This window comes from Linderina pennispora, assembly GCF_002104995.1.
Source record: "Linderina pennispora strain ATCC 12442 chromosome Unknown DL89scaffold_7, whole genome shotgun sequence".
NCBI classification, from domain to species: Eukaryota; Fungi; Kickxellomycota; class Kickxellomycetes; order Kickxellales; family Kickxellaceae; genus Linderina; species Linderina pennispora.
In genome coordinates, this window is record NW_024468255.1 from 491320 (window position 1) to 505726 (window position 14407).

Genomic DNA, 14407 nt, shown 5'->3' on the forward strand with positions numbered 1-14407 from the left:
CCGTGAAAGCATGGAAGGAGGAGATCACCGGGGTGGTGCTGGGAAAGACCCAAGCCTGCACGGAAAGTGCCCGGGCTGCTTGAGGAGTATAAAGCCGATCGCTTGTGTTCACTCTGGTGCCAGGCTCCTTTTTCCACTCACTTCCTCACAACCGCTTCCTTCCAGCAGCTTCACTTCTCTTTTCCACTTTTTGCCTCTATCCTTACCGACATTTCACTTTCAAGGTTTTTCCCTGCTCTTACCAAAGCACCTTGTTTTCAGAGGCGACACCATTGTAAAGGCGACGCCCCTCCTGCTTATTATACAATCCCCCCTCCTTGACATACAATTAGCCGGATTTGCTCTTGTTTCTACTTGCTCCAAGTTCTGATCCGCACCCATTAACTCACCTGCCGACCCAAGCTGCATCTGAGATACACAGCCAAACACAGACATATGGACGCTCACCAGTCGCAGACAATGTTCCAAGGGCCAGTAATGAGCGACCCAGACACGACAGCAATACAGCAAACGCCATCCAGCGATATTGACGCGCTGAGCAACTTTTTATCGTCGACCACCGGCGCCGACCCGGCAGTGCAGGCGATGATCGATGTCAACGTCAACGGGCAGACCATGGCAGCTTTCCTCGCATCCTCTGCGGCAGGCTACCCGGTGGAGGCACAGGTACCATTGGAAATCGCGTCGATCGGTGTAACACCCTCGCAGTCGCTGCAGCCTCCGCAATTTGGCGACCTGCCGCCAAGCGACGCCGCACTGGCAGCAGCTGCTGCCGCCGGCCTCTCAGCAACACACGCTGCCAGCGGCATGGCCACAACGCCGCTGCTGTCGCCGATTGTCAGCATGCAGGGCCACAGCCCGCTGCTCAACACCACCACCGACATCGGCTCGCCCATGAGCCACTCGTTCTCCGGCTTCAACACATCATCGTTGAACACCATGTTCACGGCGCCGCAGCCCAGCTCGTACAGCTCCAGCAGCTTCGGCCTGAACCCCCCAGCCACGTCCAGCGGCAACTTCCTGCTGCCGCCTGGCGCGCGCGACATGATGAACCCGCAGTCGTCCGCGGGCCTACTTGGCAAGCGCACGTGCGAGGAAGCCGGGCTGCCGTCGTTCCCGGTCGGTGTGCCACTCAGCAAGCGCGTCAGCATGCCGATCTCGTATGGCCAGACCTCCCTACATGACGGAGACACTAGCCCCATGCCGATTCCGTCCAGCATCGGCATCCAGCGTATCGCCTCATACCACCCAGGTACCTTGTCGCAGGTACCACGCCCCGGTGCCTTCCAGCCCATGGCAAACGCCCACACTCCGAGCGCCAAAATCCCAATTAGCCGCCTAAAATCCACTCCCACCTCTACGTCGCTGCCCGTCCAGTCCACGCTCCCTGACGGCTCTGTGCCCACCCACCACCAGCGCAAGGTAGCCCACAATGCAATCGAGCGCCGGTATCGTAACAACATCAACGACCGGATTCGCGACCTGCGCAACTCGGTGCCTGCACTGCAGCACATCCGGCCCAAGAAGAAGGCTGGTGCACACGACGACGACAACTCTGATGATGAGGATGACACACATATCGATGGCGTTGAAGCCGCGACCAAGCTCAACAAGGCCACCATCCTCGGCAAGGCTACAGAGTACATCTACTACCTTCGCCGCAACAACGACCAGCTCAAGCGCGAAGCCATGTACATGCAGGAGATCATCCGCTCGCTGCCCAACGGTGAGAATATTCTTATAGGGCTGCAGCAGAAGGCAAAGGCCGAATCGGCTGTTGCCTCGGCTCACCTGCATGTACCAGAGAAGGCCACCGCTATCGTTGACCGGAGTGCATCGACAAGGAGTTCGGAGTGAATGTACTATGTTTATACCTGCTTGTCTTTCTCTCGTTCGCTCGTTCGCTCGCTCGCTCACTCTTGCTGCACGGTATTCTCCTTCGTCGGCGCCTTATTTATTTGCTTCTAGCCCTCGTACACACCCCCTCTTCGAGATCGAGTTATATTATTGTTTGGTTTTCTTCCCCCACGTTCGACTTGTTTAAAAAATATTGTTTATCTTGCCACTTCTTCTACCCAGCCGTGAAGCTATATCAAGTCAGGAATACCGACCTACTATCTAAAACTGACAGTGTGCCTGGCACTGCTTCTCTGGATTTCATCTCTGCTAGGCGTATGCCAGTTGACCTTGTTGCGATTCCGACAGCACTCCAGGAGCTATCGGCCAAGCTAGCTTCAGGAACGTGGTACAGACCACAAGCGAATCCACCTGTACTTGCTCAAACATTGCGGACATAGCATCTCCCCCCAACAGATGAGCTACTCACTCTACAAAGGACACTATGTCTTCTCAAGGGGATGCACTTGCTATTTTAATATGGCTGATGCATGTATTAGGAACATTGATTAGGTGACGCTACGTGTAACATTTTCGTGTAAGCTGATTGGTGGTGTGGTATTTGGCCCCGCCACGTTGTTATTCGCCATCAGTAAGATCACTCGGAACCATCAGAACCATCGGAACCATCGGGGTTCTCCTGGCAGAACTCCATGCAGAAAGCCCGGAAACTACCCAAACTGGGCTCTGTGTGGGACACTTTCGAGAAGCTCACTGAACGCGTCAAGTCACACCGGGAGCGACAAATCAGACATTCACGGATCATACGATATCCAGTCGAATAATGTCCACACTGGCTTGTATGTAGAAAACAAGAGGCTATACAGTGCAGCTAGCATCTCCCTCCACAGTGGCAAGGATTGGGCAGGAATTGGCTTGCTAAATGACACCCCGTTCTTAAGCCATGCTATGTGGCCACACAGCAGCTGCTCATTTGGGGTATCCAGGCCTTGCAACCGCTCCATAAGCGCATCTTTCTGTGTATTATTAGACCCAGGTAGCCTGTAGATAGTTTCAAGTGCACCTCTGTGCTGTCCACAATCTGGTGCATGCACTCTTCAATTGTTCCACCTGCATCCTCAAGAACCGGAATCTTGCATGCAGCATCCCGGCTGGAGAGCCAAGCGGAGATATCGTCCAAACTGCAGCTGGGTTTGGTACAGCCCATGAGAAGGTATAACACCAATGTGAGGCTGGTAGATGGGCTGGAATAGTCCACGCACTTGAGACACAATAATACCGAAGTCGCTGAATGATGTGGTCATCAATGTAGTGAGTATGCTGCACCATCCCTGAAACTACCAGTGTGCAGATCAGGACCACTTTTCTTGAACTCATCACAACTCAGAAGCTTTGGCTGTTGGTTATCAATGAATGGAAGCATGCAGATATCCCGGTACCAAATGCAGTCTTGCGTATTGAGCACAAGCATGAGCATTCCGTTAACGGCAGTCACTCCAAATATACAGCTACGCGGCTGGCTCTCCCACATAGGCATGGGGTGACTTGCAAGCTTGCCAGTCACTGCAGAGTCATAGCAGCCAATGCCTGCTCACTCAAATTCGAACACAGCCCATATATCAAGCCAAGCAATATTGCCTTCAATCGCAGGATTGCCAGCAAAGACTTTGGCATTCTCTTGCTTCCAGGACTATTGTACATATTTCTCATAGGGAAAGACCTTATCCATATTGGTAATATCAACTACATTGTCGCAAAGCCTTGCTCTCAGAAACTCTAGACCAACATCATGGAAGAGCTCATCCAATGCTTTTTCCTGACACTCAGCAAGCACCATTTCGCCCATTGCCTTATATATGGCATGGGTATCTGGGAGTGCCATAGGGGCATGCTTGCTGATCCGCAAACCAGCAGGCTGCCGTATCTGCATGCCCTATTTGTGAATGGTTGCTGAGATCAAGTATTTGTAGCATACTTTTCATTTGCAGCATCACCGATATGTGGTAGAGTTAAAGCTACGTAGTTTGGTGTTACCAGTGGTTGCTGTGCGATTTTGATTCTCCCTGAGTTTGTGGAAAGTGGTGCCAGCACCATCTTTAGTGCCATGAGAAACAGCGGGTCCAGTCTGCGCTAGTCGGTATAGAGCCATCATCAGTTCAAATTGATCCAGATCGAAGGAAAGGGCGGCCGGAACAACCCTACGGAAGTGATTTTGGCCTATCTGAAATAAAGAGCAGAGACCCCCACGCTTTATCATAGCCCTCTGCTCTTCGGTGAGACTGGAAGAGCAAGAAAATATATCCAAAAACTCTTCTGCGGTGAACTGGTGGTTAGCCAATGGTATTAAAGAATCAGGTATGTGAAGAAAGATATAGAGGCAATGGAGGAAAGAAAGAAAGAAGACAACACGCTTCTGCCAAGGCATTTTACATGTTTCGCCGCTGGATGGCTGTAAGAACGATCTGTTCTCTGGCCCAGTGAAATATAATAAATGATCACCCGCATTGCACAGTGATACTCAGCCACACAGGTCCAGCAGCTGGCTGGCCATGTTAATGATCGAGATCGGTGCTGCTCTGCCATAGCATTCATAACGCGTGGAGATTCAGCGCACTAGATTCATCCATGGGTATCGCCTTGTGTCAGACATTATAATTTAGCATGCCGTGCCAAATCAAAAACCCATTTCTATCGAGCTCTTTGCCAAAGGTACATTGCTGAAATCAGTTAAAAAATCCATTTCTCCAGCATAGTCCGCAATACACAGCAATATTTACATCACAAAATGGAAGTCGACACACGTACCCCAGCGACATTTAAGACGACAATTTCGCAGCAGCCATTCTACTATTTCCAGATCGTACTGGTGACAGAATCGGCGCAACCGGGGCCCCCCATCGACATGGTGCAGCTCCGGAGCCACCTGGCCACAACACTGAACCAATGGCTGGGGGCAAGCGGCGGCGGCACGCCTATTGACATTCTGAAATTTGACGGCACCACGGCGATCATCCGGGTTCCGTTCGACGACCACCGGGGCGTGTGGCAGGCGCTGACGGTTGCGACGTTCAAGATGGCGGGCACGGGCGAGGCGCGGTTCCAGGTGCTGCGCAATTCGGCGTTTGCCATGGGCGTGGCAGCGTCGAGTCGGGCGACATACAAGACCGTGTAGCATTTTTTTGTTGGAGGGACATGAGAAGGAAAATTTATTTGGACTTCTTTGACTTTTTGGTGACGACGTACGATGACAGATCGGCAGTCGTGGCGGCCCGCTTCTCGGCCCCCCGGCTCTCGGCCTTGGCCTTGAACTTGTTCTTCAGGTCCTCCAGCTTCTTCTTCTCCTCCTTGGCCTTCTGGCTCTTGCTCTCCTTGTGCTTCTTGGCCTCCTTTTCCTTGGGCGCAACAAAGGCCTTTTCGCGCTCGGCCTCCTTCTTCATGCGGTGCTCCAGCTCAGACTTGCGGCGCTTCTCCTCCTCGCGGGCCTTCTTCTCGTCCTCCTTCAAGAAGTACTCGCCGCTCTCGAGCTGCAGGTCGATCTTGCTCGGGGTGGGAGCGGGCGGGAACAGCTCCTTCTTCTTCTTCGTGGCGGTCTTTGGCTTCTTCTGCTTCACATTGCGCTTCTTGAAGCGTGGCAGGAAACGGTCCCACGACTCGTTCGCCAGCTTCGGGTCCTTGGCCAGCTCGCGGCGGATCATCAGCTCCTTGATATGGTAGATCGGGTGCACGTTCTTCATGCAGTCCTCGACAATGCGGCGCACCTCCTTCAGGCCGCGGAACGGGCCCATTGCCGAGACAGTGGCGCCCTGGATCATCACGTAGCACTCGGTCAAAAGCTCAATCGCCTTCAGCGTGTTGCCGCTCGGCCCCAGCAGGCGCTGGCGGCGCTTCACAAACCGCTCCTTGTTGTGCACCAGGTTGCCGATCTTGATGATATCGCAGGCCATCTCGTCATCCAGGATCTTCACTGCCTGCGGGAACGGCACGCTGCGCGCCAAGAGCTTGATCAGATCGCGCGCCTTCATAATGACATATGGGTCCCAGGTCTTGCGCGTCGTCCGCACTGTCATGCTGCCCTCCACCAGGTCCAGCTGGCACCCGATCCCCTGCTTGTCTAGCGCCTTCGTCACCAGCGGCCACATCTCGCGCAGGTACTTTTCGCGGTACTTGGGAAACAGCGTTGCAAAACTCGACTCCTCCAGCAGCGGCGCCGCCATGTGCTCAGGCTTGAACTCCAGCGCCTTCTTCATCTCTTCTGCGGGAATGGTCAATGCGCTGATCGGCTCGAGCTTCTGCGGGGCTTCGTCCGATGAGTCTAAAAGCACGGGTCAAGTCAGGTTGCAGTGTCTCTGGTGGGTGTGGAGATAATGGCAGCGAGCAAGCTGCTGCTTTTATTTTCCTGGCTTACCTCCTTTGTCCTTGGGCATGGTTGGTTCTGTGGGCAGAAATGTGTAATGTGAATAAAAATAAGAATGAGACAGCGGCGAGCTGAAGAAAAGCTAGCAAAGAAGGATTTTGCAAAAGAGCTAAAAAAAATCGGGCGCGAAATATTTGATCCAGGACGGCTTAACCTGATCAGCAGAAAAATATAATAAAATAAAAAAATTTTGCCCCTAGACCATAGATCGGGGGACTGGCAAGAAATACAGGTCAGACAGCAACTTCTTTCCGAGCTCTCTTACTAGAAAAAAAAAAAGCAACTATATACAGAAATGGTCGAGAAAGCGTTCCACCACCGGGCGTCGCTCAAGCAGAAGCACAAGGCGTTCAAGCGGCGGCATGCAACAAAGAACCAGCAGCGGGACAAGGCCAAGGGCAAGACGCAGCGGGCATCAATCAAGGGCAAGGTGCAGCGCAAGCACACGCGGCTGGACCGGCGCAACGCAGTGCGGACGGAGCAGCGCAAGAAGCGCGAGCAGCTGCTGATGAGCACGCGGATTTTCAGCGGGCGGCACCGGGCGCCCAAGATCGTAGCGGTGATTCCGCTCTGCCCCGACGTACGTACAAACGCAGTGGTTGCGCAGCTGCACCAGAGCATCGGCGAGACTAGCGACATGGCGGCGACCCGGCACGTGCTGAATGTCGAGCGGTTCAAGCAGACAGTGCAGTTTGTCGAGGTGCAGCGCAACCTGCTGGACATCATCGATGTGTGCAAGGTGGCGGATTACATGATCACGGTTGTGTCGGCTGAGGTCGAGGTCGACGCGTTTGGCGAGCAGTGCCTGGCGGCCATCCAGAACCAGGGCCATCCGTCGGTGTTCCCGGTGGTGCAGTATCTGGAGGCAGTGCCGGCGAAGCGCCGCAACGACGTCAAGAAGTCGCTGCAGAGCTTCATGGGCCACTTCTTCCCTGAGGCCGACAAGATGTATGCGACCGAGTCAGACACCGAGGCCCTGGCCATTCTGCGCATTCTGACGTCCCAGGTGCCAAGACGTATCAAGTGGCGCGAGATCCGCCCCTACATGCTGGCTGAAAATGTCGAGTTCGAGCCGAGCCCTGAGGACTCGGAGACCGGCCGGCTCGCCGTCACCGGCTACCTGCGCGGCGCCAACCTGTCGGCGAACCGGCTCGTACACATTCCGAACTTTGGCGACTTCCAGATCGACCAGATCTACAATGTGCCGGTCGCGCAGGAGGCAGCCAAGGCCAACGCTATTGACGAGGACAGCGAGCCCACATTGCTCGACGAGCCGAATCCCGAGCTGCAGGACTCGCTGGTGGCAGCCAATGAGCCGGACCAGCTCAACAACGAGCAGACGTGGCCCGAGGACGACGAGATGGCCGGGTGGAAGGAGCAGATGCAGCAGATGGAGGAGGAGGAGGCCCGCATGCAGGCCGAGCGGGTGATCCGCGTGCCCAAGGGCACGTCGACGTACCAGGCCGCGTGGATCGCCGACGAGCTCGATGAGGACGACGAATCGGACAGCGGCTCGGACTCGAGCATGGATGACGACGAGTCGGACGAATCTGGGTCCGAGATCGACCCGTTCGAGGCCGGCGAGGGCGAGGAGTACGAGGAGATCCGCATCGACCAGCACGGCAACCCGATTGAGGAGGCCCAGGAGGAGGACGATGACGACGAGGAGGAGGCGCTGTCGCCGGAGGAGGAGGAGCGGCAGCTGCGCGAGTACCTGAAGAGCCGGGCGGCTGAGAACCGCGACGACCTGCAGTTCCCCGACGAGGTCGACACGCCCCGCGACATGGCAGCACGTGAGCGGTTCGCGCGGTACCGCGGGCTGCAGAGCTTCCGCACGTCGCCGTGGGACCCATACGAGAACCTGCCGCTGGACTACGCGCGGATCTTCCAGTTTGAGAACCCGCGGCACACGCAGCAGCGCGTGGTCCGCCAGACCGACGACGCACCCGCCAAGGCCGGCATGCATGTGCGTGTGATTCTGCGCCAGGTGCCACGCGCAGCCGCCGCGCAGTTCTCGCCCACGCGGCCGTTTGTGGTGTTTGGGCTGCTGCAGTACGAGCACCAGATGTCGGTCATGCATTTCACCGTCACGCGCAACGACGAGTACACGGCGCCGGTGCGCTCCAAGGACCCGCTGGTGCTGCACTGCGGCTTCCGCCGGTACTCGGTGCGCCCGCTGTTCAGCCAGCACACGCGCGGCGGCCCCGGCACCAACAACGTCCACAAGTTCGAGCGCTTCCTGCAGCACGGCCGCGTCACCGTGGCCACGGTGTTTGCACCGATCCAGTTCGGCGCGTCGCCGATCTCGCTGTACCTTCCGGAGCCCGCCGACGACTCGCCGCTGCCCACGCTGGTCGGCACCGGCACGTCGCTGGAGATCAACCCGGCGCGCATCCTGGCCAAGCGCATTGTGCTGACCGGCGCACCGTACAAGATCCACAAGCGCGGAGCAGTCGTGCGGTACATGTTCTTCAGCCCCGAGGACATTGCGTGGTTCAAGCCGGTGCAGCTGCACACAAAGTACGGCCGCACGGGCCACATCGCCGAGAGCCTGGGTACCCACGGCTACATGAAGTGTATCTTCGACGGCCCGGTCACGCAGATGGACACCGTATGCATGAACCTGTACAAGCGCGTGTTCCCCAAGTGGAACACCGACATCTGGGCCGAGCACACCCAGACTCCCGCCGCTATGCACCAGTGGACCGGCCCTGTCGCCGACAAGCCCGAGGCCATGGAGACTTAATCTTTTTTATTTCCAAAATACACTCCCCTTTCACCGCCGCCTTGTGTCCTTGACTGTGTATGTGCCGTAGTCCCGCTCCGGATCGTACATCTCCCACCGGTTGGCCGGGAAGATGTGCTTGTTGCGCTCGTACCACGCGCGCTCGCACACCTTGCCCGCATGCGAGTCACCGCGCTCCACCCGCGCATCGCTCGCCAGCCGTACATCCTCATGCACGTCAAAGTTGAACAGCGGGCCCGACTTGCCCCGCGCCTTGTTCACAATAAAGTCGTAGAACGTGTAGCGGTGCGGGATGATCAGATCCTCCTTGACATACACCAGCGCGTCGGCGCTCGTATGCTGCAGCTCCTTGACCTGCCCCCGGCACTTGTCCAGGAACTGCCGGATCGTGTCGCCCTTGCGACATAACACCTGGAACCGGTGCCCGGTGCCGTCCCAGTAACTGTACGTGATCAGCACCGGCTCGTCCTTGATCTTCTCCTGCTCCAAAAGCCACTTTTGCCTCAGCTGCTCGCGCGCCTGCGCATCCGCCGCATCGCGCTCAGCGTCCGGCAGAAAGCTCGTGTCCACTGCCGGATTCTTCACCACCTTCTTCCTTACCTCCTCCTCCTCCTCCGAGTCGTCGCCAAACGACAGCTTCGCAATCTTCTTTTTCTTTTGCTTTTTGGGCCTGGCTGCCTCGCTATCCACCAGGGTGTTGGCGGCCTTGCGCTGCCGCTCCTCCTCCAATGCGCCCTTGATGCGCTGGAATTCCTCGAGCTTCACTAGTCCGACCGTCGACAGCTTCAGCTTGCTTTCCACTGAGTTTTCCTGCGCGACGAACCGCTCCGAGCTGTGCTTCACCGTGTTGTCGAGCATGATCCGTCGCCGCTTCGACTCGGTTTCCGTGTGCTCGCGGGCGCGCTGTTGCTGTAGCTTGTCGGTTAGGCGGCGTTTATCGTCCAGGGCCATGGCTTTTAAAAATGAGGGTCCGAGTTACATGGCAGTGGTGCCAGAAACCCCCCGACTAGCCTGCCATCCATCATTATGCAGTATCCGCGTGGGTTATGGCACATGTGGTTTCTGACTCCCCATTTCCCGAGTCTCACAGCCTGTCGACACTCTCCTCCTTAAGGCGTTATGAGCGACTACCTCGCAACTGGAACTACCGGCCAACTCAATACCACACCCCGCCCTTGCTGCTAGAAGTGCCTAGTGAACCCCCCACAGTACATAGCGCCACCAACTAATACTTCTTATCACCCCCTTTTTTTCTGTTCCGGGCAGCAGCCACACATACATTTGTCACTGCCGGCCACTGACATCATTGCTTGCCTAATGGCACACTCTACGTCGGTCTACTGCTGTATTGTCAGGCTGATTACTGCTGTCCCCCTCCACCGGTAGTACCCCTGGTATTGCTTTTGTTCGTATACATTTGTGACCATTCACCAGTGCTGAACAACAAAGACATTAGGAGGAAGCCCAGTGGCGCCATTTCGTAAATGTGTATATACCATCAAGTGCACGCAATAGTTTGACACAGCATGTTCTGGAATGGCTCCCTTTTAGCGGCCCCACATGCAAAATTCTCGCTGGACCTGTTACATGAGATCGTCATCATTGCGGAAAAATGACTCATGCCAGTGACTGGACGACTGTAGTGCAGCATTTCATTTGGGGAGAGATGCAATAACAGCCCAGGCCATGCAGTCATCCCCAGGAATGAGCTGCATGAGGCTTGATGTGCACGATAATCCCTGTTCTACAGCACCACTTGTTTTTGTTTTCATGTTTATGTCTTTGATGGTGGGGGGTGGACTGAAATTAGAATTAGCAAAAGAGGATTTCATGTCTAGGCTGACACTAGTGTCGGAAAAATGTGTAATGGGGGGATGGTTACAAGAGGGGGAAGTTCAAATATGGTTTTTTGTTTGCTTCATCATGCCGCGGTAGCCGACTGCTGACCGTCCTTCTGCGTGATGATCGTCTGCGAGATCCGCCGAATCTCCTGCCTGAGGACACCTAAATTGACGCACACCTGCTGATTGAGCTTTCCTAGCGTGGCAATCTTGGACCTGAGATCGTCCAGCCGCACCTGGTCGAGCTCGCGCATCGGCCGCGTGCGCTTCCCGCCAGCCTCGCTGTCATCCGTGCGCTGCCGCTTATTCGTCTTCTCTTGCCTGGTCTCGGGGATCCCGCCTGCCTGCAAATTGTCCTCAATCGCCGCCGGATCCGCCTCTCGCCTCCTGATATCTTTAATCGCCCGCTGCTTCTCGTCCGCCAGCTCCTCCTCGAGCTGCGAGATCTGCGACTCCAGGCGCTGGCACGAGCTGAACAGCTCCTGCTCGCGGTTCTTGCGCCGCTCACGCAGACGCGCTGCGCTCTGCGCATTGCGCTTACGTCGCTTCATCAGCGCCTCGTGGGCTTCCCGCGCCTCATCGTCCACCAGCTCCGGATTTGCCGTGCCATCGGGCGTCTGCGTTTGCCGGCTGCGGTCGCGTCGCCCGCCACGTGATGACGCCGCTGGGGCTACTGGGACCGCCGGCTGGGCTGCGGGCTGCTGACTGGCAGAGTGCCCTGCCGGGATGCTGCCGCCGGACCCCATCCGGGCGTGAGCGCGGTGTGCTGGCAGGCTGGCGGGCGGCTGGGGCGCGGGCGGCTGCAGGGGCCGCGCAGGCGGGCGCTGGACCAGCGAATTGTGCTGCTGGGTGGTGTGGCTCGGCGCTGGACCGTGAACTGGCGGCGCGCTGCCTCTGATTGGACCCGCTGCCACCATCGCCCCGCGCGGCTCCTGCATGACTGTTGGGCTGTGCTGTGCGTACTCTGGGTATCCGGGCCCCGACATTGCCTGATATTGCGGTGCCTGCTCGTGCGGTGACATCCGGTGTGGTGCGCCGCTGTAGTACTGAGGTCCGTATGTCGGTGGGTACTGTGATGTCGGCGACGTGTCCATTCGATCAGCCCGCCCTGTGAATCCGCCCGGCACATGGCCTCCTGTCCTTGGGTGTGCCTGGGACGAATTCCCGGCCGGATATGACAAGGGTGGCGGCGGTGGCGGCGGGTATTGACTGTATCCACTACTGTTGCTGCGAGGATGTGGTGGCTGCTGCTGCTGCTGCTGCTGATAATAATAAGGCTTAGGCTGGCTGTGTGACATGCCTGTGTCAACCTGCATTCTGTCGCGCTCGTAACTACGTTCTGTGCCTCCCTGGTACTGCCGCCCTGCTGTTTGCTGATACCCTGATGACACCTGCGGTTCCCACTGCTGGTACGCCGGCACCGGCTGCTGGTACACCATCGGCGTTTGCGGTGCACTGTAATGTGGCGGCCCAGGATATCCACGCGGCGGTGCTCCCTGGGGATCCTGCCCGTAGTCATATGGTGCCTGCTGGTGCTGTGAGTGCATCATGTTCTGCGGAGGTCGTGCTGAGCTCAGTGGAGGCTCGTTGTTTGTCAGAGCCCGAATACCTGGTAGGTGATACCCCGCTTTCCTTTCGCCGTTACCATTCATCGTGTTCGCGCGTATCCCTGTGTGGTGGTTTCCTTTTTTTGGGCAAGAGTATGGAAAGACGGAAGGCTTCTAATTCAGAAAAGGGCCCTTTTTTCTGGTCTACCCCTGAAACTGAAGTACTATTTGCAAAATATAAAATAGCGCAACAGATGTTGAAAAGAGAACAAGCGTGTCGCGTCAAAGGTTGCAGAGACAGGGTATGGGAAGAAAAAAGAAAGGTCGGACAAGTGAGGTTGGTGTGAAAGAAATGATGTACAAAAAGTGACAGCAGCAAGTGCGGGCAGTGACTCGAGAATAACCTGTCGGCCAGTTTATTTTCTGTCTCCTGCTTCAAGATATTATATGGCTGAATGCAAAACAGTGCGATAACCAAGAAAGAGAAAAGGAGAGATTTAATAATAGGACAGCTTGAGTGGAAGAAAGAAGTGGATGACCCCAGCTTCACGTTTTCCTGTACAAGAAAGTGAAAAAACGGATGAGTGCGATTCGTTTTTGGTAATACAGTAAAACTGGTTTGGCCTTCATCCACTGACTAACAAAAGAGAAATGCATGCGCGCTTTTACTCACCAGCTGGATACGGGCGATTGGCGAGGCAGGCCCCACAGGCGATAAAAAAATTTTCGCTGGCAATAGCACAACCCCCCCTGCTCGTCACAATTCCGTAAAACGTTGATTGGCCCACCCAACAATAGGGACTCGATGAATAAGTCCCACCATCATCGGTGCTGACGAATTTTGTAACATCCGTTTTTTACAGCGACGATGCAACAAGCAGGTGTCCATGGGGGGAAGGCGCCCAGCGACACTGCACACTCATCAGGTTAGCAGGCTTTTAACTGCTTGGCGCGATGCTTGGGGCACTACTTCTTGGCTGATGTACCGCATTTCTGCCCGCACACGCATGGGTATTCACAAGCCGCCTTCAATTTCCGAATGCCGATAATCAGGCACTACATACAGCACATTTACCAACAGTACATCGGCTGTCGCTGTCTACCAAAACCTATGTGCAGCGACCACTGGCATATATGCACTATTTCGTCATCAAGCGCGCCACTGCGGTTAGTCGCCGTGCCAGAAAAATCCTTCATTTCAACTTCAGCTTCCCTTGCACAAATCTACGATTCACCCGTGGACACACCAATCTGCCCAACACTCCAGTAACACGCTGTCCCAGAAGATTTCACAATTGATAGGTGAAAACTACAGTGTTTCTGGCACCGGGCTGAGGCTCAGACTGGCCACACTGGAGTCCTGAATCTTCGGACAATGCGGCAATGCCGAAAGAGGGAGGAAAGGTGGCCAACTCCAGCCTCTGCCTCATCCCCTGCCTTGTCGAGTCACCTCGAGAAAGCAATACCCAACACAAGAATGAACAAAACGCCCCGCTAATAAGTGGCCAAGGGGGAAGGCAAGTTCAGGCACTGAACAATCTGCCTTGGAATTCAAGTCTTTCCCATTCATGCCTGATTGTGCATGCAAGTCTGCAAACACCAAGCAGATATGACCAGGCAACTTATTGTTGTCAGATGATTGAACAAAAAATGGTGGCACCCCATTCATCAGAAGGGTGTTTGCTACTTTGGTTACTGCAGTTTTCAATTGCACTCCTGACCCGAACATGTCGCATTTTTGTGCAACTGCTTAAAGGTACACAGACCGCAGTGTGCTTCTAGAACGCTGCAATACCTCACACTTTGCCTTCACAATCATTGGCCAAATAGGCATGTAATACTGCGGCGCATACTGCATGAACTGATGATTGATATGGCTGCAGTAGTGCCATGAAGAATAGAATCACTCAATCAGCCAACCACCTCAGTCTTCAGTAGATTGCACTGTGCATCTCTAGAGATAATGCTATTGGATGCACAGAGCGGTGAACAGCGAATATCT

General features: G+C 55.6%; 7 protein-coding genes across 7 annotated transcripts; 3 read left to right on the plus strand and 4 right to left on the minus strand.

Annotated features, from left to right (window-relative positions):
• Positions 1 to 146: 146 nt before the first annotated feature.
• Positions 147 to 2010, plus strand: DL89DRAFT_267760 (uncharacterized protein). The gene has a single exon (XM_040887653.1). It carries the CDS (start codon positions 478 to 480, stop codon positions 1855 to 1857), a length of 1380 nt encoding a protein of 459 aa, XP_040743263.1. The 5' UTR covers positions 147 to 477; the 3' UTR covers positions 1858 to 2010.
• A 1579-nt stretch (positions 2011 to 3589) lies between these two features.
• DL89DRAFT_316899 (uncharacterized protein) lies at positions 3590 to 4282 on the minus strand (the record flags this gene model as incomplete). Its single annotated transcript, XM_040891079.1, has 1 exon — positions 3590 to 4282. One exon carries the CDS (start codon positions 4280 to 4282, stop codon positions 3848 to 3850), a length of 435 nt encoding a protein of 144 aa, XP_040743264.1. The 3' UTR covers positions 3590 to 3847.
• Positions 4283 to 4619: 337 nt separating this feature from the next.
• On the plus strand, positions 4620 to 5056 carry DL89DRAFT_267761 (uncharacterized protein). The gene has a single exon (XM_040887654.1). It carries the CDS (start codon positions 4760 to 4762, stop codon positions 5027 to 5029), a length of 270 nt encoding a protein of 89 aa, XP_040743265.1. The 5' UTR covers positions 4620 to 4759; the 3' UTR covers positions 5030 to 5056.
• DL89DRAFT_322926 (ribosome biosynthesis protein KRR1) lies at positions 5052 to 6345 on the minus strand. The gene is made up of 2 exons (XM_040891364.1): positions 6263 to 6345; positions 5052 to 6169 (listed from the first exon to the last, which is right to left on the minus strand). Exons 1-2 carry the CDS (start codon positions 6279 to 6281, stop codon positions 5064 to 5066), a joined length of 1125 nt encoding a protein of 374 aa, XP_040743266.1. The 5' UTR covers positions 6282 to 6345; the 3' UTR covers positions 5052 to 5063.
• Positions 6346 to 6516: 171 nt separating this feature from the next.
• DL89DRAFT_267763 (DUF663-domain-containing protein) lies at positions 6517 to 9058 on the plus strand. Its single transcript, XM_040887655.1, has one exon. It carries the CDS (start codon positions 6567 to 6569, stop codon positions 9015 to 9017), a length of 2451 nt encoding a protein of 816 aa, XP_040743267.1. The 5' UTR covers positions 6517 to 6566; the 3' UTR covers positions 9018 to 9058.
• DL89DRAFT_267764 (XAP5-domain-containing protein) lies at positions 8789 to 10018 on the minus strand. The gene has a single exon (XM_040887656.1). The coding sequence runs from the start codon at positions 9966 to 9968 to the stop codon at positions 9048 to 9050; it is 921 nt and encodes a 306-aa protein (XP_040743268.1). The 5' UTR covers positions 9969 to 10018; the 3' UTR covers positions 8789 to 9047.
• Positions 10019 to 10825: 807 nt separating this feature from the next.
• On the minus strand, positions 10826 to 12706 carry DL89DRAFT_162959 (uncharacterized protein). Its single transcript, XM_040883691.1, has one exon. It carries the CDS (start codon positions 12508 to 12510, stop codon positions 10939 to 10941), a length of 1572 nt encoding a protein of 523 aa, XP_040743269.1. The 5' UTR covers positions 12511 to 12706; the 3' UTR covers positions 10826 to 10938.
• Positions 12707 to 14407: the final 1701 nt, after the last annotated feature.

What these genes read in the sequence shown, in the direction of transcription:
- DL89DRAFT_267764 (XM_040887656.1), bottom strand. Translation starts at nt 9,968, where the DNA reads ATGGCCCTGGACGATAAACGCCGCCTAACCGACAAGCTACAGCAACAG.
- DL89DRAFT_267761 (XM_040887654.1), top strand. Translation starts at nt 4,760, where the DNA reads ATGGTGCAGCTCCGGAGCCACCTGGCCACAACACTGAACCAATGGCTG.
- DL89DRAFT_162959 (XM_040883691.1), bottom strand. Translation starts at nt 12,510, where the DNA reads ATGAATGGTAACGGCGAAAGGAAAGCGGGGTATCACCTACCAGGTATT.
- DL89DRAFT_267763 (XM_040887655.1), top strand. Translation starts at nt 6,567, where the DNA reads ATGGTCGAGAAAGCGTTCCACCACCGGGCGTCGCTCAAGCAGAAGCAC.
- DL89DRAFT_267760 (XM_040887653.1), top strand. Translation starts at nt 478, where the DNA reads ATGAGCGACCCAGACACGACAGCAATACAGCAAACGCCATCCAGCGAT.